This window comes from Pristiophorus japonicus, chromosome 19, assembly GCF_044704955.1.
Source record: "Pristiophorus japonicus isolate sPriJap1 chromosome 19, sPriJap1.hap1, whole genome shotgun sequence".
Taxonomy (NCBI): domain Eukaryota; kingdom Metazoa; phylum Chordata; class Chondrichthyes; family Pristiophoridae; genus Pristiophorus; species Pristiophorus japonicus.
The window spans coordinates 22,434,600-22,461,835 of record NC_091995.1 but is presented as its reverse complement, the minus strand read 5'-3'; the positions used below and the strand labels follow the sequence as shown (position 1 = coordinate 22,461,835).

The window sequence follows — 27,236 nt, the reverse complement described above, 5'->3', positions numbered from 1 at the left end:
TGTTGCATCTTCTGCGTTTGTACGGGGAGGTGCCGTGTGAAGTGGAGGCGGTGTTGGGGGCGATTGAGGAGTGGACCAGGGTGTCTCGGAGGGAGCGGTCCCTCCGGCATGCTGAGAGGGGAGGGGAAGATATGTTTGGTGGTGGGATCACGCTGCAGGTGGCGAAAAATGGCGGAGGATGATCTATTGAATGTGGAGGCTGGAGGTGTGGAAGGTGCTGACATTGCGATGGGCATTGCGGTAAGGGAAACGTCCCTCTCTCCCAGGGTGGACAGCGCTGCTGAGAGTGCCCTGTGGGCCACAATTGGGCAAGCGTGGCGCAGGCCCGGCCCCTTTACGAAGATGGCCGCCGGAGGCAGCGTGGCCGGGCCCCTTTGCCAAGATGGCCGCCGGTGCACGGAGCAGGCTCTGCCGCTGTGACAAGATGGCCCCACAAGCAGCGTGGCCTGGCCCGGCCCCTTTACTAAGATGGCCGCCGGTGTTGGCGGGGTGGGAGTGAGCGTGACCCGGCCCGGCAGTAATCCGGAAGCGCTCGCCCCAGTTGCCATGGCCATGCTCCGTTCGACCGCGCTGGCGGGCCTGTCGCTGGCCAATTTTGTTTTCGTTTCCTGGAGCGCGGCCGAGTTCGTGGCGTTCGTGTCGCTGCGGCAGATCTACCGGGAGAGCGGGAGGCCGGGCGCGGCAGCGGGAGGCCCCGAGACAGGTGAGAGCGGCGCCTGGGAGCGAGGGCCTGAGAGGCGAGGGGAGGGGAGTGGGGCCGGCGTGTGGGACAGAGGCTGTGGGGTCAGGTACCGGACACTGCCCCTCCGCTACACCAGGGGGCAGCACCGGGCAGGTACCGGACACTGCCCCTCCGCTACACCAGGGGGCAGCACCGGGCAGGTACCGGACACTGCCCCTCCGTGACACCAGGGGGCAGCACCGGGGGAGACACTGACCCTCCACTACACCAGGGGGCAGCACCGGGCAGGTACCGGACACTGCCCCTCCGTGACACCAGGGGGCAGCACCAGGGGAGACACTGACCCTCCACTACACCAGGGGGCAGCACCGGGGGAAACACTGACCCTCTGCTACACTAGGGGGCAGCACCAGGCAGGTACCTGACACTGACCCTTCGTTACACCAGGGGCAGCACTGGGCAGGTACCTGACACTGACCCTCTGCTACACCAGGGGGCAACACCGGGCAGATATGAGACACTGACCCTTCGCTACACCAGAGGGCAGCACCGGGCAGGTACCTGACACTGACCCTTCGTTACACCAGGGAGCAGAACCGGGCAGGTACCGGACACTGACCCGCCGCTACACCAGGGGGCAGCACCGGTAGATACCAAACAGTGACCCTCCGCTACACCAGGGGACAGCAACGGGCAGGTACCTGACACTCAGCCTCCGCTACACCAGGGGGCAGCACCGGGCAGGAACCGGACACTGACTCTCTGCTACACCAGGGGGCAGTACTGCGCAGATAGCAAACACTGACCCTCTGCTACACCAGGGGGCAGCACCAGGCAGGTACCTGACACTGACTCTCCGCTACACTAGGGGGCAGCACCGTACGAGACACTGATCCTCCGCTGCATCAGGGGGCAGCACCGGGCAGGTACCAGACACTGACCCTCCGCTACGCCAGGGTTGGGGTGGTCTTGGACCTGGCCTAGAGATGACGAAGGTTGAACAGGTTCCCACTAGTTCTGTAGTTTAGTTCTGCGCACATACAGAGGCTGAACTCCAAGTCATAGTCAACGTATTTACTGGACAACGTGAACCATTTCCCATACCTCGGGAGACTCTTATCAACAACGGCAGACATTGATGACGAGATTCAACACCGCCTCCAGTCCAGCCTTTGGCCGCCTGAGGAAAAGATTTTTTGAAGACCAGGCCCTCAAATCTGCCACCAAGCTCATAGTCTACAGAGCTGCAGTAATACCTGCCCTCCTGTATGGTTCAGAGACATGGACCATGTACAGTAGACACCTCAAGTCGCTGGAGATATACCACCAGCAATGTCTCCACAAGATCCTACAAATCCCCTCGGAGGACAGATGCACCAACATTGATGTCCTCGACCATGCCAACATCCCCTGCATTGAACCACTGACCATACTTGATCAGCTCCGCTGGGCAGGCCACATTGTTCACATGCCAGACACGAGACTCCCAAAGCAAGCGCTCTACTCGGAACTCCTTCACGGCAAACAAGCCAAAGGCGGGCAGAGGAAACGTTACAAGGACATCCTCAAAGCCTCCCTGATTAAGTGCAACATCCCCACTGACATCTGGGAGTTGCTGGCCAAAGACCGCCCTAAGTGGAGGAAATCCATCCGGGAGGGCGCTGAGCACCTTGAGTCTCATCGCCGAGAGCTTGCAGAAACCAAGCGCAGGCAGCGGAAAGAGCATACGGCAAACCAGTCCCACCCACCCCTTCCCTAACGACTGTCTGCCACCTGTGACAGGGACTGTGGTTCTTGCATTGGACTGTTCAGCCAGCTAAGGACTCTTCCTCGATTCCGAGGGACTGCCTATAATGATGATGAGTACACCAGGGAGCAGCACCAGACAGATACCAGACACCAACCTGCCGCTGCAGCATTGGGTAGCACCGGGCTGTATCAGGCCTGTAAGGGGTTCTCTGGGAGTGTTATTGATGTTTTTATTGAGCACCCTATAATCCACTGTAGCCCTCCAAGAATTGTCCAGTTACCTGACCGGCCAAAGCGGGGAGTTTTGGGGAGTTATGGGGAGTCAAAACACCCTGCTCGACAAGCGAGCTTAAAGCTGTCTCCAAGTCTGCTTCTGCCTCTCGGGGAAAGCCAAACTGCTTTTGCGGGCGGGACACGGGATCCCTATATTCTAACCTCCACTCCTGTGACTCTCCCACAATCGTGTTTATGGGTGGCAAATGCTGCAAGATTTGCTTGCACATAGGCCCGGTACTCGGCCGGGGTGTTACCGGCCAGAACCTCCAGGTCGTAACCCCCTTTTGGCTTCATTGTACACAGAGTCCCTTTTCCCTGTTTCTTATCAATAACCATGACTTCTTCCTCTGCTCCCGTGCCCACTGTGCCCCATAGACAGTGATTCCTCAAGTCTACTAGGATCTGGCGAGCGATGATGAAATCAGCCCCCAAGATCCCTTTTCCCACCTGCTCCCAGTTCATCAGGACGCACTTCCATTGTGTTTGGAGTGCTGCTAAATGAACTGCGAGCGGGACTGAGAAAAACCCAGCCTTCTCATTTCCTGTGAACCCAACTAGTTGATACGGCACCCCGTTTGATAGAGCTGAGGTTGCGTGGTCCTCCGAATGGACTATCATGCTGGAAGCACCAGTGTCCAAAAGGTAAGTACCCAATACACCCTCAACCTCCATGTTGACCCAGGGTCGTCCCCAGGGGTCGTATTCTAGTGGGCACAGGTATGCAGGCTGGGTCTGGGCTAGTCACGGCCTCTGTACTGGCAGGGTTGCTGGTGCTTCCCTGCCTGTTGTCATGGCTACCTTCCCAGTCCCCTCCAGCGCTGTCCTCACTGCAGCTACTATCTGGTCAAGGGATGGTGAGGAGCTCGCTCCACTTCCCCCACTCTGGGCGGCTCCTGAAGGACTTCTCCCCCCATATCTCTTTACTGGGCTCCTGCAATCCCTTTTAAAATGCCCGCACCCATAGCACACTCCCTCCTTATCAGACGAGCGGCCACCTACCTGGTGCCATTCCCTTTTGGGAATCGAGTTGGGTTTTACTTCATTTACCCGACCTTTGGAGGTTTTCTCCTCCTCCCCTCCTCAATTCCGTTGGACCAGTGCCAGTTGACTGACCACTGCTTCCTTGGTGAGGTTGGGGTCCCGGGAATCGAACCACAGTTCTGCCCTGGCCTTGAGCTGGGGCAAGCAGTTTGCCACCAGCATCCTCAGCCAGCGGCCAGTCTGTACCGTGGAAAGATTCGCCCGGTCGAGGAGCTCCCCACAGGCTGCGTGGTATACCACCCACAGCCTGTCCGCAAACGCCTGCGGGGTTTCCCCTGCGAGCTGCCTTGTCCTTTCGACCCGTTCGAAAGGACTGCCGTCATCGAAGCCCATAGCCTCGAGGACGGCCCTCTGGACCTCAGTAAATGTGCGCTGCCCCCTCCGGCATTCTGCCGGCAGGGCCTGGTACAATTTGCTGTCCAGAGAGAAGAGCAGCAGCTTGGCTGTCTCTTCCTCATCGCACCCATTAATTTCCCCTGCCTGCATCACCTCCATGAAGTGGATAGACGGGTCCCCGCTGCGAGTGAGTTTGGCCAAATGGGCCACCATGGCCCTGAGTGATTGAACTCCATGGGGAATAATAAAGTCGCTCTCCAGCGCTCCCCGACCTTGGCCACCTCCCTGTGGAGGACCGTACTTGCGCTGCCTGACCGGGCACATCCGCCCTGGTTCAGGATCTTTCTGCGCTGGTCCCTCTACCTCCGGCTGTCCCACCATACCCGGTGCAGCAGACAGTGCCTGGTCGCCTGATCCAGCCTTTAACTGACCCTCGGCTGGAGCCTCACATCCCTGCTGCCGAGCGGGACACATTGGTCCTGCCCCCAGCCCTGGGTATGCTACTACCTGCGTGCCCCGCCCCTCCTGGTACCCCACCGGACAAACCACCGGTGCCTCAGGATGTGGTCGGGCGTCTCTTGCCTTTGGATTCTCCTCTACCCCCCAATACTCTCCTTTGTCCCCTGTGGACCCTCCAGGTCCTATCAGGGCGACCATCCCCTTTGCCTGGGATAGAGCGTGGGTGAGAGTTTTAATCCTCTCCTGGCAGGAATCATGATCTGCAAACTCACTGCTACTGGCCACTTTTTCGGCTGCCTGTACGTCTTTTAATTTATTCTCTAGTTCCCAAATTTTCTGGCTGTCCTGAGAGTTCTGTTCCCGGAGGGACCCCTCACTACCCTTGGCCTCAGTGACCTGACACGGAAGATAGTCCCGGCTATTTCGGAAGGTCTCCTCCAACTGCCGGTTCCTTTGCTGCTCCCCAGCTAATTCGGCCAGCAGGTTGTGCCCAACCGCAGCCCGGATAGCAGAGAGCTCCTCTGATTTCTGAAGACTCTGTTCCAGGTCCTTCACCCGCTGGTCGAGCTTTCGGACTTGACGGGTGAAGCAGATAAGCCAGATGGCCTTTTCCACCCTGTGGTTGTGGTCCTTCCCTGCTGTCCACTGAGCAGCAGCATCACTGGGCGCTCTGCCCGAGTGAGGGCTTGCACCCAAGGTTTGGTGAGGTTCACCTTGCCAAAAATGTATGAGGAAATTCTCTCCTCCATTTTAGTTTCCTCTCTTATCACCTCATCTGTTATATTAACATCTCCTGTTTGCTTATGTCCTGCAGCGGTCGCCATGTTCTGTAAGGGGTTCTCGGGGAGTGTTGTTGTGCCTTGGGTGTCTCTCTCTGGGCTTCTGCCCTCACAGCTTATGCCTGGCCTGTGAGGTACCCTGAGTGCTGCAAGAGCACCCCTGGAGAGACTGTGTCCACAGCTTATGAACGGGGTTTTGAGACACGTGCGTCCCCACAGCTTATGTCTAGCCTGTGCGGCACCTGAGAGTGTCAAACACTCCTAACCCCTTCTTCCCTCGCCTGTGACACACAGTTGAGCGTTTTCGAGGCGCTCCTAGCTTCCCTTACACTGTTCTGACATAAGACTCACGATCAGAAGATATAATACAATAGAACTGAGACAAGGTGATTCCAAGAGGAACTTAGGCTTCCAATTTATTTGACAAGGTGTATCTCAACAAACAGCAATACACCAACAAAACAATCCCCCTAAATCCCACTGAAAGGACACAACAAAATTTTTTACACAAGTTTAGCAGTACAATGCCCAACCTCCCACCTTTCCTGGCCTAACTGAGTTGGGAGTTCTGGGGACCAGAGGTTATACTCACTACTGTGCCTTCTGCAGTCTGGTGGTTTGTTTCTTCCATCTTCGGTGTCTTCGGACACTGGTTTTCATTCAGTGTCGAGAGGCTTGCTGGTTGTTGGATCACAAGAGCAGAACACACACACACTGAGTCAGAAACCCCTTTTTATAGCCAGATATCCAGTCCACCTCTCGTGCTGAAATCGATCCTTCCCATTGGTGAGCTTTGTGATTTTTAAAAATGCAGCAGTTTTAGATTATTGCGGGGGTTTTTTCCACTGATTCCCACTAACCTACTCAAGGTTTGAGTAGGTGTTGATTGCGTTGGCCTCCTGTAGCCATTGTGTAGGCCCTTGGGTTGTTTTGGGTTCCCTAGTTTTCTGAAGGTCTGCATAATTTCCCTCCATAGTGTAAACATGGGGAAGACAATAGCCCGATAATGGCGATGAGTCAGTCCCACAGTTTTCGAGCAAGTGCTCTCCCATTGGCTTGAAAGCCCCATGTCCCACCATTGGCCCTCCGGTGTCCTCCCCCGTCCAATCACTGCTCTGCCAAGGTCAAACCATATCGGTTTCAATTCACATTGCCGCACAGACAGATCCCACAGCTCTTTTCCTTCTGGGCAAAATGAGGAGGTTTTCGTCCTCCCCTACAGGCCTGATCCGGCACTACACCAGGAGGCAGCACCGGGCAGATACCGGACACTGATCCTCCAGTACACCAGGGGGCAGTACCCAGTAGGTACCACACACTGACCCTGTTCCACTGCAGCGGGAGCAGATACAAAACTGTTGTTTCCAACAACAACAACTCGTATTTATATTACACCTGTAACACAGAAGAGGGCCACAAGTTGCCTGGCAGTAATCAAAACAAAAAGACTCAGAGCCAAAGAAAGATATTTCCAAAGGGCCGACTGAAAGCTTGGGCAAAGAGCTGGGTATTTAAGAAGGTCTTAAAGGAGGAGAGGGCCGGTGAGTGGTTTAGGGCGGGAATTGCAGAGCACAGCACCTCGGTGGGTGAAAACAGTGCCACCAATTGGGGGGTGAAAGGGAGGGAGTTGCACAGGAGTTTAGAATCAGAGAGTTAGGGGAGTTGTAGGGTTAGAGAAGGTTGCAGGGATGGGGAGATATGAGGCCACAAAAGGATTTAAAATCTTGTCCCATGGGTTATGGGGAGGGGAGGTGTATCACAGTGTATTTACAGATCCAGCATGCACCCCTCCCCCCACTCCCCCATCCTACATGGCAGCATGGAACAGTTACATACAAAGCACTGACCATAGGCAGCACCAGGCAGACGCAGACTCGACGCTGACTCCAGTGCCACAGGGGGGCAGCACTGAGCAGCTTTAGTTCACGATCCACTGCCGCACAATCCAGCCCTCTTCCACCCACTGCTCATATTATTTAAATCAACAGCAGCAGTTAATATGTAAATAATAAATAAATATATAAAGCTGCGGAAAAGATTTACAGGTATGATACCAGAACTGAGAGGTTACAACCATCAGCAAAGACGGAAGAGGCTAGGGCTCTGTTCTCTCGAAACGAGCAGGCCATGGGATGACCTGATAGAGCTCTTTAAAATGATGAAGGGGGTTTGATAGGATAGACGTAGAGGAGATGTTTCTGTTTGTGGTGCAGGTAAAAAAAAAAATCTAGGGGCCATAAATATAAGATAGTCACTAATAAATCTAATCGCGAATTCAGGAGGAACTTTTTTACCCAGAATGTGGAACTCGCTATCACAGGGAGTGGTTGTGGCAAATAGCATAGATGGCTTTAAGGGGAAGCTAGATAAACATAAGAGAGAAAGGAATAGAAGGTTATGCTGATGGGGTGAGACAAAGTAGGGATGGGAGGAGGCTTGTGTGGAGCATAAACACTGGCACAGACCAGTTAGGCCAAATGGCCTGTTTCTGTGCTGGTAATTCTATATCATTCTATGTAAATACAGGGGACAGCAAGGAACCCAGGGCATGATAAGGAATTCTGGGGGGCGGGGAGGGAGCAGGTGATCGAGCTGGGTTCTGACACTGGAATTGTGGAGATTCTCACTGTTTTTCAGGATGTGTTAAAGGGTGATTTTGAAACTAATAGTGCCACATTGTTACTTTCAAAAAGGAATTGGATATATACCTGAAAATATAAATGTACAGGGCTATGGGGAAAGAGTGGGGGGGGGGGGGGGGGTGGGATTAATTGGATAGCTCTTTCTAAGAGCTGGCACAATGTGCCAAATGGCCTCCTTGAAGAATGAGCGATGATCTAATTGAACATACAAAATTCTTACAGAGCTTATCAGGGTAGATGCAGGGAGGATGTTTCCTCTGGCTGGGGAGTCTAGAACCAGGGGTCACAGTCTCAGAATAAGGGGTCGGCCATTTAGGACTGAAAATAGAAGACATTTCTTCACTCAGAGGGTGGTAAATCTTTGGAATTCTCCACCACACGGCTGTGGAGGTTCAATCGTTGTGATATTCAAGGCTGAGATAGATAGATTTTTGAATATTAAGGGAATCAGGGCATATGGAGATAGTGCAGGAAAGTGGAGTTGAGTTCAAAGATCAGCCATGGTCTCACTGAATGGCGGAGCAAGCTCGAGGGGCCGAATGGCTGACTCCTGCTCCTAATTCTCATGTTCTGTGCTGTAAGGTTCCATGAACTCCACCACCTTTAACATGTAAGGCATTTTGTTTCCTTCTGGGTATTTGAGGTACTTTCCCAAATGCGCATTATCAGATTGCAAATGTTTAAACAGAGCCCGAGTTTCTGGAGCTGAGCAATAGTTTGAGGGACAGCGGCAGACCAAGTAGCAGATTACAGTAGCATAGTGGTTACGTTACTGGACTAGTAATCCAGAGGCCTGGATAAATGATCCCGAGACGCGAGTGCAAATCCCACCATGGCAGCTGGGGAATTTAAATTCAGCTAATTAAATAAAAAGCTGGAATAAAAAGCTGGTATCAACCATGATGACCATGAAACTGCCAGATTGTCGTTAAAAACCCATCTGGTTCACTAGTGTCCTTTAGGGAAGGAAATCTGCCGTCCTTGCCTGGTCCGGCCTATATGTCAGCTGTGGCTCAGTGGGTAGCACACTCACCTCTGAGTCAGAAGTTTGTGGCTTCAAGTCCCACTCCAGGGACTTGAGCACAAAAAAATCCAGGCTGACACTCCAGTGCAGTGCTGAGGGAGCGCTGTACTGTCGGAGGTGCCGTCTTTCAGATGAGACATTAAAACAAGGCCTCGTCTGCCCTCTCAAGTGGACGTAAAAGATCCCATGGCACTATTTCGAAGAAGAGCAGGGGAGTTCTCCCCGGTGTCCTGGCCAATATTTATCCCTCAACCAACATCACAAAAAACAGATTATCTGATCATTATCACATTGCTGTTTGTGGGAGCTTGCTGTGTGCAAATTGGCTGCCGCGTTTCCCACATTACAACGGTGACTACACTCCAAAAGTACTTCATTGGCTGTAAAGCGCCATGAGACGTCCGGTGGTCGTGAAAGGCGCTTTATAAATGCAAGTTTTTTTTTTCTTTCCCCATATCCCTGCAACTTTTTCTTCTTCAATTATTAATCCATTTCCCTTTTGAAGGCTACTATTGAATCTGCCTCCATCACCCTATCAGGCAGTGGATTCCAAATCCTGACCACTCGATGCGTAAAACAGTTTTTTCTTATGTTACTTCTGTTCTTTTTGCCAAGCACCTTAAATCTGTGCGCTCTGGTTCTCGACCCTTCAGCCAGTGGAAAGAGTTTCTCTTAATTTTCTCTATCTAATCCCTTCATGAATTTAAACATCTATATCAAATCTCCTCTTAGCCTTCTCTGCTCTAAGGAGAGCGACACTAGGTTAGCATAACTTGCTGGCTTTTGTACTCGAGGGCTCTATTTCTAAAGCCTCGGATCCCACCTATCCAATGTTCAGGCGACTATTCCCTTACCTATTTAATCGTTGATCCCCACCCTACCCGACAGCTGACGACATCCTCCATTTTTTCCAGGCACCTCATGGGATGGCCCCGCAGTTTGCGTGATGTCATGGCGAAATCTAGCGAACATTCTCAGCCTTATCTCATCTCACAAACACGAATACAATTTCTGAACTCTACTTTTAATGCGGGGTGTGGGCGACACTGGCAAGGAGGACATTACAAGTCAACCCGTGTGGTGTGGAACCGGACTCGTGTATGTCAAATCAAGTGTGGGTGACATCTCTTCCCTGATGGCAGTTGGGTTTTTAATGGCAATCCAGTCGCCCCCCCAAATCCGTACTCATCCTTTCCTCAACTGTCAGCTGTGGCTCAGTGGGCCGCACTCTCTGAGTCAGAAGGTCGTGGGTTCAAGTCCCACTCCAGGGACTTGAGCACATAAATCTAGACTGACACTCCCAGTGCAGTGCTGAGGGAGCGCTGCAATGTCGGAGGTGCCGTCTTTCAGATAAGACATTAAACCGAGGCCCCGCCTGCTCTCTCAGGTGGATGTAAAAGATCCCATGGCTCTATTTGAAAGAAGAGCAGGGGAGATCTCCCAGGTGTCCTGGGCCAATATTTATCCCTCAATCAACATAACAAAAAACAGCTTATCTGGCCATTATCACGTTGCTGTCTGTGGGAGCTTGCTGTGCGCAAATTGGCTGCTGCGTTTCCCGCATTACAACAGTGACGACACTCCAACTGTACTTCATTGGCTGTAAAGCGCTTTGAGACGTCTGGTGAAAGGCGCTATATAAATGCAAGTCTTCTTCAACTCTGTCTTTGACCCTCTCCAATCGGGCTTGTGCCCTGCCACAGCACTGAAACGGCCCTAATCCGAGTCACCAGTGACACCCTGTGTGACTGTGACCATGGTGCCCTAGCCCTCCTCGTCCTCCCCGACCTGTCTGCAGCCTTTGACACAGCTCACCGCACCAGCCTTCTCCAACTGCTCTCCTCTGTTGCCCAGCTGAGCGCGACTGCTCTCTCCTTGGTTCCATTCTTATCTGTCCAGTCGTGGGCAGAGAATCAGAGAATCACCTACAATGGCTTCTCTTCCCGCCCCCGCATCATTACCTCCGCCGTCCCTCAGGATCTATCCTTGGTTCCACTCCTGTTTCTCGTTTACACGCTGGCCCTCGGCAAAATCATCCGAAAAGACCTCAGATTCCACGGGTACGTTGACAACACCCAATTCGACCTCACCAGCACCTCTTTCGACCCCTCCACTGCCTCTGTGTTGTCAAGCTGCTAGTCCAACATTCAGTATTGGATGAGCAGAAATTTCAACAACGCCTCGAATTTAAAATTCTCACCCTTTGGTTCACATCCCTCCATGGTCTCGTACCTCCCTATCTCTGTCGCCTCCGCCAGCCCTACAACCCTCGGAGATCCCTGCACTCCTCCAATTCTGACCTCTTGCGCATCCTGGACTTAAGTCGCTCCACCCTTGGTGGCCGTGCCTTCAGCTGCCTAGAAACCCTAAGCTCTGGAATTCCCTCATTAAACCTCTGTGTCTCTCCACCTCTCCACCTCTCTATCCTCCTTTAAGGCAGGCGCTTCTTAAAACCTACTTTGTTGACCAAGTTTTTGGAGCACCTGTCCTAATATCTCCCTATGTGGCTTGGTGCCAAATTTTGTCTGATAATCGCTCCTGTGATGCACCTTGGGACATGTTACCATGTTAAAGGTGCTATAGAAATTGTTGTTGTTGTTGTTGTTGATTGTCATTTTATCTGGTGGCCACCCACATACTAAACGATTTCTTCACTTTGGTTTCACAACAATCCATAATGGGATGGTAGCTCACAGCCTCTGTGTTGCTAATGCAGCACCGTAACCATTCGGCTATCAAATCTGTTTTATTGGAGACATTTAACCTACAGCAATTCTAATTCTTGGCATTTCAGAGGAAAAGTGGCAGAGCTGGTGTAGGTCTTGCCCTCTCTGACTTTGGATTGTAATCAGGGAGATGCTGTTACTGTTACTGTTGTGGGTACTGTGAGTACAGTATTACTGTCAGGGCTGGTACAGCATGTGGACTTTTACTGAGACGGTACCGAGTGTAGATTATTACTGTCGGATGGTACAGAGTGTCGACTATTATTTTCAGGCAGTACTAAGTGTGGAATATGACTGTCACTTGGTATACAGGGGTATGGAACGGTAGCGTAGTGTTTATGTTACTGGATTAGTAATCCAGAGGCTTGGACCAATTATCTGGATTCAAATCCCACCACGGCAGCTGGAATATATCTTTAATTAAATAAATCTGGAATAAAAAGCGAATGTCAGTGATGGTGACCATCAAACTATCGGATTGTCATAAAAACCCATCTGGTTCACTAATGTCCTTCAGGGAAGGAAATCTGCCGTCCTTACCCGGTCTGGCCTATATGTGACTCCAGACCCACAGCAAAGTGGTTGACTCTAAACTGCCCTCTGAAATGGCTCAGCGAGTCACTCACCTGTATTCAAGAAGGCATCTCACCACCACCTTCTCGAGGGCAATTAAGGATGGCAAGGCCCACAGCCCATGAATAACAACAACAACTTGTATTTATACAGCACCTTTAACTCAGTGAAAGGTCCCATGGCATTTCACAGGTGTATTATGAGACAAAAAATTTGACACCGAGCCGCAGAAGAAGTTAGGGCAAGTGACCAAAAGCTTGTTCAAAGAGGTTTTAACAAGCGTCTTGAAGGAGGAAAGAGAGGTCGAGAGGCAGAGAGGTTTAGGGAGGGAGTTCCAGAGCTTGGGGCCAAGGCAACCCAAGGCACGGCCACCAGTGGTTGAGTGATTATAATCAGAGATGCTTAAGAGGGCAGAATTAAAGAAGCGCAGACATCTCGCGGGGGGTGGGGGAGGGGGGGGCGGGTAGTTGTGGGGCTGGAGGAGATTACAGAGATAGGGAGGGGCGAGGGCATGGAGGGATTTGAAAACAAGAATGATTATTTTGAAATCGAGGCATTGCTTAACCGGGAGCCAATGTAGGTCAGCGAGCACAGGGGGTGATGGGTGAACGGGACAGTGCGAGTTAGGACACTGGCTGCCGAATTTTGGATCACCTCCAGTTTACGTGGGGTAGAATGTGGGAGGCCAGCCTGGCGTGCTTGGAATAGTCAAGTCTAGAGTTAACAAAGGAATGGATGAAGTTTCAGTAGCGGTGAGCTGAGGCAGGGCCGACACGGGCGATGTTACGGAGGTAGAAATAGCCGTTTTTAGTTATGCTGCGGATATGTGGTTGAAAGCTCATTTCAGGGTCAAATATGACACCAAGGTTGCGAACATCTGACAGTGCGTGCTCCCTCAGTGCTGCTGGTTCAGCCTCGGACAGAAGCTGGGAAGAGGGATCGATAGAATCAGTGGTTAGGGAAGGGAGTTTGTGGCGGGGACCGAAAACAAAGGCTTCGGTCTTCCCAATATTCAATAAAACAAGAAAATACAGTGTAGACGATTAAGGTCTGGTTATACCGAATCTAGATTATTGGTGTGAGATCCAGAGAAACATAGAAACATAGAAAATAGGTGCAGGAGTAGGCCATTCAGCCCTTTGAGCCTGCACCACCATTCAATATGATCATGGCTGATCATGCAACTTCAGTACCCCTTTCCTGCTTTCTCTCCATACCCCTTGATCCCTTTAGCCATAAGGGCCGCATCTAACTCCCTTTTGAATATATCCAATGAACTGGATTCAACAACTTTCTGTGGTAGAGAATTCCACAGGTTCACCACTCTCTGGGTGAAAAAGTTTCTCCTCATCTCAGTCCTAGATGGCTTACCCCTTACCCTTAGACTGTGACCCCTGGTTCTGGACTTCCCCAACATCGGGAACATTCTTCCTGCATCTAACCTGTCCAATCCCGTCAAAATTTTATATGTTTCTATGAGATCCATGCTCATTCTAAATTCAGTGAATACAGGCCCAGTCGATCCAGTCTTTCTTCACATGTCAGTCCTGCCATCCCAGGAATCAGTCTGGTGAAACTTCGCTGCACTCCCTCAATAGCAAAAATGTCCTTCCTCAGATTAGGAGACCAAAAGTGTACACAATATTCAAGGTGTGGCCTCACCAAGGCCCTGTACAACTGCAGTAAGGCCTCCCTGCACCTCTACGCAAATCCTCTCGCTATGAAGGCCAACATGCCATTTGCTTTCTTGAACCCGGAGATGTGTGACCAGAACGTCGACAAGAGTGCGGATTGACCCGGCTGTGTTCCTGATATCATTCAAACTTTAATTTCGGGACACTTGTTCACACCAGGATCGTGTTTAAGATTCGCTATGGAATCTGTCACATGACTGCAGTTGAGGCATTGCCTCTTGCTATAAGTCTGCTTCCTGGCCAATATTTATCCCTCACTCAACCTAACAAAAACATTATCTGGATTACTAGTCCAGTAACATTACTACTGTGCTACCGTACTTCTGTGTACGCGCTGTCAATACATCAGCTTTAGTGGGGTCAGCTATGGGTTCAAACCCCACACCAGAGACTTGAGCACAAAGTCTAGGCTGACACTCCAGTGCAGCACTGAGGGAGCACCGCACTGTCGGATGTGCCGTCTTTCCAATGAGACGTTAAACCCAACTGCCCTCGAAGGTAGACGTAAAAGATGCCATGGCACTACTTCAAAGAAGGGCAGGGGGGTTGACTAAACTAAACATCAAAATCACTAAAACATTATCTGGTCATTATCATACTGCTGTTTGTGGGAGCTTGCTGCCTGTTTCCCACATTACAACAGTGACTACACTTCAACAGTACATCATTGGCTGTAAAGCGCTTTGAGACGTCCGGTGGTTGTGAAAGGCCCGATATAAAGGCAAGTTTTTTCCTGCCAGTTGTGAGCTGCACCACTAATGTAAAGTGCTGAGCAGGGTGTCTTTGTGCCTGTCTGACTGAGTCCAATATTCCAACAGATCTGCGTGCACACGTGGAATGGCAGTCCGCCCTCAGAGACAGGCAGGTGCTGCAGGCTCTCTTCTTCAACCTGGTGCTCCTCGCCGCCTTCATCCTGCAGCACAGCGTGATGGCAGCGGAGACAGTGAGGAACTGGACACTAGCCTGGTTCGGGGTCCTCCAGCGATCGCTCTACGTCTTCTGCACAGCCGCCTCTCTTCAGGTAGGTCAAGAGAGCCAGAGATGGACCCCTGTGATCATAGAATCCCAAATTTTACCCAACTTCACAGACTGTCAGACACCAGACACAATGTCCCACATCAGGATGGTTTACTGACACCCTCCCTGTACCTCTCCCCTCTCCCTGTATCTCTCCCCTCTCCCTGTACCTCTCCCCTCTCCCTGTATCTCTCCCCTCTCCCTGTACCTCTCCCCTCTCCCTGTATCTCTCCCCTCTCCCTGTATCTCTCCCCTCTCCCTGTATCTCTCCCCTCTCCCTGTATCTCTCCCCTCTCCCTGTATCTCTCCCCTCTCCCTGTATCTCTCCCCTCTCCCTGTATCTCTCCCCTCTCCCTGTACCTCTCCCCTCTCCCTGTACCTCTCCCCTCTCCCTGTACCTCTCCCCTCTCCCTGTACCTCTCCCCTCTCCCTGTACCTCTCCCCTCTCCCTGTACCTCTCCCCTCTCCCTGTACCTCTCCCCTCTCCCTGTACCTCTCCCCTCTCCCTGTATCTCTCCCCTCTCCCTGTATCTCTCCCCTCTCCCTGTATCTCTCCCCTCTCCCTGTATCTCTCCCCTCTCCCTGTATCTCTCCCCTCTCCCTGTATCTCTCCCCTCTCCCTGTATCTCTCCCCTCTCCCTGTATCTCTCCCCTCTCCCTGTATCTCTCCCCTCTCCCTGTATCTCTCCCCTCTCTCTGTATCTCTCCCCTCTCCCTGTATCTCTCCCCTCTCCCTGTATCTCTCCCCTCTCCCTGTACCTCTCCTCTCTCCCTGTACCTCTCCCCTCTCCCTGTACCTCTCCCCTCTCCCGGTACCTCTCCCCTCTCCCTGTACCTATCCCCTCTCCCTGTATCTCTCTCCTCTCTCCCTGTACCTCTCCCCTCTCCCTGTACCTCTCCTCTCTCCCTGTACACCTCCTCTCTCCCTGTACACCTCCCCTCTCCCTGTACCTCTCCCCTCTCTCCCTGTATCTCTCCCCTCTCTCCCTGTACCTCTCCCCTCTCTCCCTGTACCTCTCCCCTCTCTCCCTGTACCTCTCCCCTCTCCCTGTATCTCTCCCATCTCCCTGTACCTATCCCCTCTCACTGTATCTCTCTCCTCTCTCTCTGTACCTCTCCCCTCTCTCCCTGTACCTCTCCCCTCTCTCCCTGTTCCTCTCCCCTCTCCCTGTACCTCTCCCCTCTCCCTGTACCTCTCCCCTCTCCCTGTACCTCTCCCCTCTCCCTGTATCTCTCCCCTCTCCCTGTATCTCTCCCCTCTCCCTGTATCTCTCCCCTCTCCCTGTACCTCTCCCCTCTCCCTGTACCTCTCCCCCTCCCTGTATCTCTCCTCTCTCCCTATACCTCTCCCCTCTCTCCCTGTACTTCTCCCTTCGCCCTGTGCCTCTCCCTTCTCCCTGTACCTCTAGCCTCTCCCTGTACCTCTCCTCTCTCCCTGTACCTCTCCTCTCTCCCTGTACCTCTCCTCTCTCCCTGTACCTCTCCTCTCTCCCTGTACCTCTCCTCTCTCCCTGTACCTCTCCTCTCTCCCTGTACCTCTCCTCTCTCCCTGTACCTCTCCTCTCTCCCTGTACCTCTCCTCTCTCCATGTATCTCTCATCTCTCCCTGTATCTCTCATCTCTCCCCTCTCCCTGTATCTCTCCTCTCTCCCTGTATCTCTCCTCTCTCCCTATACCTCTCCCCTCTCCCTGTACCTCTAGCCTCTCCCTGTACCTCTCCTCTCTCCCTGTACCTCTCCTCTCTCCCTGTACCTCTCCTCTCTCCCTGTACCTCTCCTCTCTCCCTGTACCTCTCCCCTCTCCCTGTATCTCTCCTCTCTCCCTGTACCTCTCCCCTCTCCCTGTACCTCTCCCCTCTCCCTGTATCTCTCCCCTCTCCCTTTACCTCTCATCTCTCCCCTCTCCCCTCTCCCTGTATCTTTCCTCTCTCCCTGTACCTCTCCCTTCTCCCTGTACCTCTCCCTGTATCTCTCCCCTCTCCCTGTACCTCTCATCTCTCCCCTCTCCCTGTATCTCTCCCCTCTCTCCCTGTACCCCTCTCCCCTCTCCTTGTACCTGTACCTCTCTCCCCTCTCGCTGGACCTCTCTCCCCTCTCCCTGTATCTCTCCCCTCTCCCTGTATCTCTCCCCTCTCCCTGTATCTCTCCCCTCTCCCTGTATCTCTCCCCTCTCCCTGTACCTCTCGCCTCTCTTCCTGTACCTCTCCTCTCTCCCTGTATCTCTCCCCTCTCCCTGTATCTCTCCCCTCTCCCTGTACCTCTCCCCTCTCCCTGTATCTCTCCCCTCTCCCTGTATCTCTCCCCTCTCCCTGTATCTCTCCCCTCTCCCTATATTTCTCCCCTCTCCCTGTATCTCTCCCCTCTCCCTGTGTATCTCTCCCCTCTCCCTGTATCTCTCCCCTCTCCCTGTATCTCTCCCCTCTCCCTGTATCTCTCCCCTCTCCCTGTATCTCTCCCCTCTCCTTGTATCTCTCCCCTCTCCCTGTATCTCTCCCCTCTCCCTGTATCTCTCCCCTCTCCCTGTATCTCTCCCCTCTCCCTGTATCTCTCCCCTCTCCCTGTATCTCTCCCCTCTCCCTGTATCTCTCCCCTCTCCCTGTATCTCTCCCCTCTCCCTGTATCTCTCCCCTCTCCCTGTATCTCCCCCCTCTCCCTGTATCTCTCCCCTCTCCCTGTACCTCTCCTCTCTCCCTGTACCTCTCCTCTCTCCCTGTACCTCTCTCCCCTCTCCCTGTATCTCTCCCCTCTCCCTGTATCTCTCCCCTCTCCCTGTATCTCTCCCCTCTCCCTGTATCTCTCCCCTCTCCCTGTACCTCTCGCCTCTCTCCCTGTACCTCTCCCCTCTCCCTGTACCTCTCCCCTCTCCCTGTACCTCTCTCCCCTCTCCCTGTACCTCTCTCCCCTCTCCCTGTACCTCTCTCCCCTCTCCCTGTACCTCTCTCCCCTCTCCCCTCTCCCTGTACCTCTCTCCCCTCTCCCTGTATCTCTCCCTGTACCTCTCCTCTCTCCCTGTACCTCTCTCCTCTCTCCATTGCACCCCTCCAGTCTGAATGATTCTTCTTCTTGCTCTCGTTGTTAATGCTGTTCTCCCTCTCCACACTCCTCGCTTGTCATCCCTGTACCTTTCCCAAATAAATGGTTCCTGTCTCCCACACTTTCTGATGCTGTTTCCTCTCTCAGTTTGTCTGTTTCTCTCCCAACCCCGCGTATCTTCTATCCTCTCTGAATGTCCAAATGATTGTCTTCCTCCCCCTTTTGTGTCTTGCACCTCTTCAGTCTGATTGCTTCTCACCTTCCCTGGTTGCTGTTTGCTGTCTGTCTGTACCCCACTCTCTTGTATCCTGCAGCTCTACACTTTGACTTGTTTTCTTCTTATTCTAGAGTTTAGAAGAATGAGAGCTGATCACATTGAAAATTCTTATAGGGCTTGACAGCGTAGATTCAGGGAGGATGTTTCCCCCTGGCTGGGGAGTCTAGAACCAGGGGTCACAGTCTCAGGATAAGGGATCGGACATTTAGGACTGAGAGGAGGAGAAACATTTTCACTCATACAGAGTGCTGAATGTTTGGAATTCTCTCCCCCAAAGAGCTGTGGAGGCTCAGTCATTGAGTATATTCAAGACAGAGATCGATAGATTTTTGAATATTAAGGGAATCAAGGGATACGAGGATCGCGCGGGAAAGTGGTGTTGAGGTAGAAGATCTGCCATTATCTTATTGGATGGCGGAGCAGGCTCAAGGGGCCGAATGGCCGACTCCTGATCCTGTTTCTTATGTTATTCTGACCCCGTTGTTGATGTCGTTCCCGCTCCTCTCCAACTCTCTCCCTTGTACCCAGCTCCTCTCTCCATTGTACCCTCTCTGGTCTGAATGCTTGTCTTGTTTCCCCAGTTGCTGATGCTCTACTGGCAGCCTATCCAAACCGCCCCCTTCCTGTGGAATGTATCCAGAGAGCCCTGGGTGACCTGGTTCCCACTGGTCTGTTTCATCATTCACGTCATCGCCTGGCTGATCATCTTCAGCATCGTCCTCATCTTCGACTACGCTGAGCTCATGGGTCTCAAGCAGGTGAGTCACAGGCTCCCTGCGAGGTGGTCAGTGTGCTCCGGTCGCAGGGCCTCAATGCAGGGTGGCCACGTTGAGGGGGCGTTCCTCTGAGTCGCGAGAAAAGCAATCATTGATAAACGCGGGAAACACTTCCTTTCGCAACTCTCTCAGGTCCTCCATCTACGAACTAGCGACACCTTTGTGGCACAGCGTGTTACACAGCAGCATCATTAGATGTTTGTGTGGTTGTTAAGATTGTCTAAGCGTCTGAGTCAGAAGGTTGAGGGTTCAAATCCCACTCCAGGAACATGAGCACAAAATTCCAGGCCGACACTCCAATGCAGTGCTGAGGGAGCACTGCACTGTCTGAGGTGCCATCTTTCGGATGAGACGTTAAACCGAGGCCCTCACCTGTACTCTCAGGTGGATGTAAAAGATTCCCATGGTACTATTTCAAAGAAGAGCAGGGGAGTTATCCCCGGTGTCCTGGGCCAATATTTATCCCTCAATCAACATCACTAAAACAGATGATCTGCTCATTATCATGTTGCTGTTTGTGGGAGCTGGCTATGCCACATTGTTTCCTACATTACAATAGTGACAACACTCCGAATGTACTTCATTGGCTGTAAAGCACTTTGTGACGTCCGCTGATCATGAAAGGCACTATATAAATCCAAGTCCCTCTTTAAGCAGTACTTTGCCATAAGTATGACATATTACTGCCCTAACCCTATACTGGTACCTGTAATTCCCCACGCTCATCGGTGTGGACGCAGTTAAGCGCCCTCCCCGCCAATTTCTGCAAATTGACCAACATCAAACTCAGACATCTCTCAACCAGGGCCTCACTGGGTTAGAGAGGGGAACCATCAGCCAGGGTCCCTGTTGCTGATAGCTAACCGATTTCAAACCTTCTCACCCCCCGTGACTGCAGACATCGGGATCTAACTGGGCCTGGATGGGATGTCAACGATCGCACTAGTTCATTCACTCGGGGGTCTGTGATCCCAGGTAGTCACTGAAGCAAACACAAGCAATTCCTGCCACCACAGCCTGGTAGACCAGCGCGCCTCATGTGGCACTGATGCAGGGGAAGGTTCGTGGGGTCGAAGACACTGTCAGACTGGGCTTGGGGCCCCAAGACACTGTCAGGGTGGGCTTTGGGCCCTGAGACACTGTCAAATTGGACTTGGGGCCCCGAGACACTGTCAGAAACATAGAAAATAGGTGCAGGAGTAGGCCATTCGGCCCTTCGAGCCTGCACCGCCATTCAATGAGTTCATGGCTCAACATGCAACTTCAGTACCCCATTCCTGCTTTCTCGCCATACCCCTTGATCCCCCTAGTAGTAAGGACTACATCTAACTCCTTTTTGAATATATTTAGTGAATTGGGGTAAGCTTGGGGCCCTGAGACACTGTCAGACTGGACTTGGGGCCCTGAGACACTGTCAGAGTGGGCTTGGGGCCCCGAGACACTGTCAGAGCGGGCTTGGGGCCCTGAGACACTGTCAGACTGGACTTGGGGCCCCGAGACACTGTCAGGGTGGGCTTGGGACCCTGAGACACTGTCAGATTCGACTTGGGGGTCCCAAGACACTGTGAGGGTGGACTAGCTGCTTGATTTCATGAGCTCACTGCTGAAATTTCATGGGGCAAACTGATTGATTTTTGTTAGTCGTTCCTGGGATGTGGGTATCCCTGGCAAGGCCAGCATTTATTGCCCATCCCTAATTGCCCTTGAGAAGGTGGTGGTGAGCCACCGCCTTGAACCGCTGCAGTCCGTGTGGTGAAGGTGCTCCCACAGTGCTGTTAGGGCGGGTTTTCCAGGATTGTAACCCAGCGACGATGAAGGAACGGCCGATATATTTCCAAGTCAGGATGGTGTGTGACTTGGAGGGGAACGTGGAGGTGGTGGTGTTCCCATGCGCCTGCTGCCCTTGTCCTTCTCGGTGTCGGAGGTCGCGGGTTTGGAGGGTGCTGCCGAAGAAGCCTTGGCGAGTTGCTGCAGTGCATCTTGTAGATGGTGCACACTGTTTCACTTAGCAACGATTGTCAGAAACAGGTGCAACAGAGAGGGAGAGCATAGGCTCCTAACTCTTGGTATTTGATGGTTTCCTGAAAGACAGCAGACATTCAATGCTGGACCTCGCAGTTCCAAATTAGCTCCTTGATCCCAATCTGTCACACCACCTCATACCATGCAGGCAGCAGTTTCCATCCACCGGGGCAATTGGCACCTCACAGCCCCGTACCCAAAGTCTGCTGGCAGAGTCATGCTTCCAGCGCTCATTACGGACGAGGAGCCAGTCTCGGTGGCCAATCGGGAGAAGTCGTAGCTACAACCCACATCAGAACCAACGTTCTTGGCACGGTTATTGTGAACGACCCAGCAGAAAATCTTTCTGTCTGCAGACCTGTTTATGGTCGCCAATGACCTGATATCATTACAGGAAAGATGTGATTGCACTGGAAAGGGTGCAGAGGAGATTTACAAGAATGTTGCCTAGACTGGAGAATGTTTGGCTATGAGGACAGATTGGCTCGGCTGGGTCTTTTTTCTTTGGTACAGAGGAGGCTGAGGGGAGACCTGATTGGGGTGTATAAAATTATGAGGCGCCTGGATAGAGTGGATACGAAGGACCTGTTTCCTTTGGTAGAGGGGGTCAAAATCCAGGGGGCATAGAGTTAAAGTAATTGGGGGGAGGTTAAGAGGAGCTATGAGGGTGAAGTTTCTTCACCCAGAGGGTTCTGTGGGTCTGGAACTCACTGCTTGAAAGGGTGGTAGAGGCAGAAACCCTCACCACATTTAAAAGGTGTTTGGATGGGCACTTAAAGTGCCGTAACCTGCAGGGTTACAGACCGAGAGCTGGTAATTGGGATTAGACTGGATAACCTCTTGTTGGCCGGCGCAGATACGATGGTAAGTACTGCAGGGAATCGAATACGGCCAGAGCGATCTCCTGGACTAGTTTAGATCACCTGGATGGATCGGAGAGGAATTTTCCCAGATTTTTTTTCCCCCAATTGGCCTGGGGTTTTATCTGGTTTTCGCCTCCCCCAGGAGAACGCACGACTCCGGTTGGGGTGGAGTGTAGAATGTTTCAGTGTAAGGGGTATCGCAGTTGTGTGGGGCGGACTGGTTGGGCTGGGTGCTCTTTACCTTTCCGCCATTGTTCATTGTTCATTGGTTTATATGTATAACCTTCAGGGCTGCTGACCGAGGGCCGTGCGGCTCTTTGTCGGCCGGCGCGGACACGATGGGCCGAAATGGCCTCCTGCGCTGTAGATTTCTATGTTTCTATTCAGGCTATCGTGCCTATGCCGACTCTCTTAAAGAACTATCTATTTAGTCCCACTCCCCCTGCCCTTTCACCACGCCCTCTTAAATTTCTATTTCTCAAGTATTTATCCACTTCCCTTTTAAAAGAACTGTTACGGGTTCTGCTTCCACTACTGTTTCAGGCAGCGAATTCAATAACCTAACAACCCTCTATGTAATATTTCCGAACTTCTCCCTTTGTTCCTGTGGTGAACATCATAAAGTTATGCCTCTAGTTCCAATTCGCCAAAACCACCAAAAAATTTTTGAAATCTTCAACCACATCTCCTCAGCTTTCTTTTTTTAGTTATTCATTCTGGGATTTGGGCGTCGCTGGCAAGGCCGGCATTTATTGCCCATCCCCAATTGCCCTTGAGAAGGTGGAGGTGAGTCGCCTTTTTGAACCGCTGCAGTCCGTGTGGTGAAGGTGCTCCCTGTTAGGGAGGGAGTTCCAGGATTGTGACCCAGCGACAATGAACGAACGGCTGATATATTCCCAAGTCAGGGTGGTGTGTGACTTGGAGGGGAACGTGGAGGTGGTGGTGTTCCCGTGCACCTGCTGCCCTTGTCCTTCTAGGTGGTGGAGGTCGCGGAGGTTGGGAGGTGCTGTTGAAGGAGCCTTGGCGTGTTGCTGCAGTGCATCTTGTAGATGGTGCACACTGCAGCCACGGTGCGCCGGTGGTGGAGGGAGTAATATTTAAGGTGGTGGATGGGGTGCCGATCAAGCGGGCTGCTTTGTCCTGGATGGTGTCGAGCTTCTTGAGTGTTGTTGGAGCTGCACTCATCCAGGCAAGTGGAGAGTGTTCCATCACACTCCTGACTTGTGCCTCGTAGCTGGCGGGGAGGCTTTGGGGAGTCAGGAGATGGGTCACTCGCCGCAGAATACCCAGCCTCTGACCCGCTCTTGTTGCCACAGTATTAATGTGGCTGGTCCAGTTAATTTTCTGCTCAGTGGTGACCCCCCAGGATGTTGATGGTGGGGAGAATTCTAATGAAAAGAGATCTCGATGCTCTAGTCCCTCCTGAAAAATGTCTTTACCGCGAAGGGCACTATAATTGGAAGGATGAATCACGGTGACTGATGGGCAGCGGATTGTACACAAACGGTCGGGGTGGTCATTTTAGCCGTACCCCAGCGGGAAACCTTTGGGATTGGGTGGGAGTGCCAGCCTCACACCCCACCCGATATTACCTTCCATTGACTTGAAACTTGTTGGGTTAAAACTTCCCTCCTGTATTGTGTGGTTGACGATTCCCTCCCCGCTGTCCTGCAGGTCTATTACCGCTGTCTCGACCTTGGCGACCCCATGGTGCTGAAGTCGCAGAAGGCCCAGCGCTTGTACTGCCACTTGCGGCACCCCGTCTTCCTGGAGTTCCTGGTCATCCTGTGGCTGGTGCCCAGCCTGTCCCTCGATCGCCTGCTGCTGTCCGCCACCTTCACCCTCTACATGATCTGCGGCCACAGCCTGGACCACCAGGACTACCGCTACCTGCGCTCGCAGCTCAACAAGAAGTTTGAGCTCTTCTCCCGAGAGGAGACCGCCTGCGGCTACCTGGCGGCTCGCAACGGCGTGGGGGATCCCGCCGAGCATCTGGAGTAGCCGCCGAGCCTGCCGCCCAGAGCCGAGGACCGTCCGGATCGATTGACCGCACTGTAGCTCGCGACTGCACACCACCGCGGCGACCTTTAACCTCGGCTGCAGATACGCGGGTTTAAAAAAAACAAATGTAGATATGTCTCGAGCTTGCCGAGGTGGCCAGTGTTGGAGACTTGCGTACTTTCTTTCTCCGCTGTCACCCAGGATCCCACCATGCTCAGGAATCGCACGGGTCAGATGTGGAGTAAAGCTTCATTTATTTCGTCCCAACAATGTGCCTTTGCCCCAACCTCAAGAGCCCACAACCCACCCCCCCACTACTGCACCACTGTATCGCTTTCCATCCCATCCATCCCTCTGTACTGCCTTGATTGAAAGTGCCTAATCAGTGGCAATCTATTACATTTTAGGAGTATATTCTTATTGCACCTTCCACTTCCAATGTATCATGTTCACTTTCCAATGTATCATGTTCACTTTCCAAATTATCATGTTCCCTTTCCAATGTATCATGTTCCCTTTCCAAATTATCATGCTCCATTCCCAAATGATCATGTTCCATTCCCAAATGATCATGTTCTATTTCCAATGTATCATGTTCCATTACCAGCCATCCCGTGGCCTTTCATGAGTGGTAAGTGCCACATTGGTGGCTTATTGGGGAGGGGCATTTTTTTTCCTGTAAAGTCCCATGCCTACTAGGAACAGCGTTAAGATATCCCGAACTGATTTCACATAGAGCCCTTACAGCTAGCAGATAGAGCAGAATTTCATCCCTTCTGAACAGGGTGGATTTAAACAGGAAAGTTTCCACAGGATAACCGTTTATAGTGTGTGGGTAAGGTGTGACGTGGTCAGGGATGCTGGTCATTTAGGAGAGAGGTAACAAGTGAGAGGTGACCATTGTGACTGTTGCCCATTTCTAGCCCAGTAGGGGGCCTGCCTTCAGCCCAGAGCAGTGGGGGAATGTCCTCCAGTGATGGCTGTGGTGATTCCAGGTTAAATTGAGTTTGAAGAATCCCAGCCATGGAGAGGGGCAGTATACAGACAATTCAGTTTCACTCAAAGTGACATAAAATAGCGATTGAAAATCCAATGTGTAAAATAGATATATTTTTTAATTTTATAAGAAAAATACATATGTTTTGAAAAAGAAATGGTTGCATTGAGACAGCACCTTATCATGTCGAAACATCTGAAATTGCTTCAGGTAGTGAGTTAACTACTGGAGTGGGAGGACTATTATGTCGGTAAATGCATGTCGGTTTGCTGAGGATGCTGCATGAATAATGTACTGCCCAATTTCACAGAGAACTCTGTAGGATGAGGGTGTCAGAGAGAGTTTGCCAAGAACCGAGTTTGAGGACTAAGAAATAAAGTGGAGAATGTATTGTTACTTTCCAGGTTGCAGTTTGACTCAACATGTTTCAGATGTTGCAAAAAATCATGTGTATAATATAGGAACAAAGAAACAGCACCAAGCCATTCCCCCTCGAGCCTGTTCCGCCATTCAATAAGATCATGACTGATCTGCAACCTAGCTCCATATACCCGTCTTTGGCCCATATCCCTTAATACCCTTGGTTAACAAAAATATTATCAATCTCAGATTTAAAATTAACAATTGATCTAGCATCAATTGCAGTTTGCGGAAGAGAGTTCCAAACTTCTACCACTCTCTGTGTGTAGAAGTGTTTCCTAATTTCACTCCTGAAAGGTCTGGCTCTAATTATTAAACTATGCTTCCTAGTCCTAGACTCCCCAACCAGTAGGAATAGTTTATCTTTATCTACCCTATCAGTTCCCTTAATATCTTGAAAACTTTGATCAAATCACCCCTTAACTGTCTAAATTCCAGGGAATACAACGCTAGTTTGTGTAATCTCTCCTCGTAATTTAACCCTTGGAGTTCGGGTGTCATTCTGGTAAACCTACGCTGAGCTCCCAAGGCCAATCTTTCATGGGCCTACTTAGACCCATGTGCGAATTCTGTCGCTCTCGGGAACAGGCCTTGTCAGCACATTGCCTTCACCTGTAACCCAACTTCAAAATTAAGCTATATTGAGCACCCCACTGGTCTTATACTACCCGGCACCCCACCCATACCACCACCTGAGATTTGCCCTAACTTCCCCAGCACCATCAGTGGGGAACGCAGAAGGAGGAGATTGGAATTCAGAAAAACACTAACCAAAACACTGCTCTTGCATGACCCAATCATAGAGACTCAGCCCCACCACTGTGCGGCACTCAGTGATGGAAGTTTTCCCCCAGTCATCTCCAGATTGTCCCTTGTGCTCTGTTCCTGGACTTATTAATGAACCTTCTGCGTGTCCTACGATTTTGAACATTTTGCTTCCATTTATATACTATGCCTAGCAACCTTCCCTGTCTATTTTGTAATCTTGCCCCACAAGGTCTCTAGTTATTTTCGCTGCAGCACCATTACTCTGTCCCTTGCCCATTTCCAGGCAGCTTGTTGCTATTGAGTGACTTTAATGCGTATTCATTTAATCTCCTTATAACATCCAATGTCGGTTTACTCAACTGGATAAAAACCCCATTTATTGACGAATTGTAGATCTCTGACATGGGCCCAGATGGTTGCCATAGTGTTATAGCCACTTCATGTCCATGACAGGACTGCCGGATTGAGAAATACTTTGTGTTTTTTTGCCACTGTCTGGTGAATCGCCAGTCTTATTGTGATATCCCAGTATTAAACTTTCTTTCAAAGCTGGAGTGTCGCAGCATTCTTTTTCTTTAAGCACCATTCACAAGTCATAGGAGTTGAGCCTAGCTTGGTTGGTTCTGGGAAACTGATTATAGCACGTGTAAAAGTTAATGTACAGTGTCAGCTGTGGCTCAGTGGGTCAGAAGGTTGGGGATTCAAGTCCCACTCCAGAGATTTGAGCACATAAATCTAGGCTGACACTCCCAGTGCAGTGCTGAGGGAGCGCTGCACTATCGGAGGTGCCGTCTTTCGGATGAGATGTTATACCGAGGCTCCGTCTGCGTTCTCAGATGGGCGTAAAAGATCCCATGGCACTATTTCGAAGAAGAGCAGGGGAGTTATCCCCAGTGTCCTGGCCAATATTTATCCCTCAATCAACACATCAAAAAACAGATTATCTGGTCATTATCGTATTACTGTTTGAGTGAGCTTGCTGTGCAAACTGCCACATTTCCTACATTACCACAGTGACTACACTTTTTTTTTAAGTACTTCATTGGCTGTAAAGCGCTTCAAGACGTCCAGTGGCTGTGAAA

The 27,236-nt window shown here is 51.5% G+C and overlaps 1 protein-coding gene across 1 annotated transcript; it reads left to right on the top strand.

The window, feature by feature from the left end:
- Positions 1-509: 509 nt before the first annotated feature.
- On the top strand, positions 510-26,706 carry LOC139229800 (nurim-like). Its single transcript, XM_070861388.1, has 4 exons — positions 510-703; positions 14,800-15,002; positions 18,889-19,065; positions 23,643-26,706. Exons 1-4 carry the CDS (start codon positions 547-549, stop codon positions 23,967-23,969), a joined length of 864 nt encoding a protein of 287 aa, XP_070717489.1. The 5' UTR covers positions 510-546; the 3' UTR covers positions 23,970-26,706.
- The last annotated feature ends 530 nt before the right edge of the window (positions 26,707-27,236 follow it).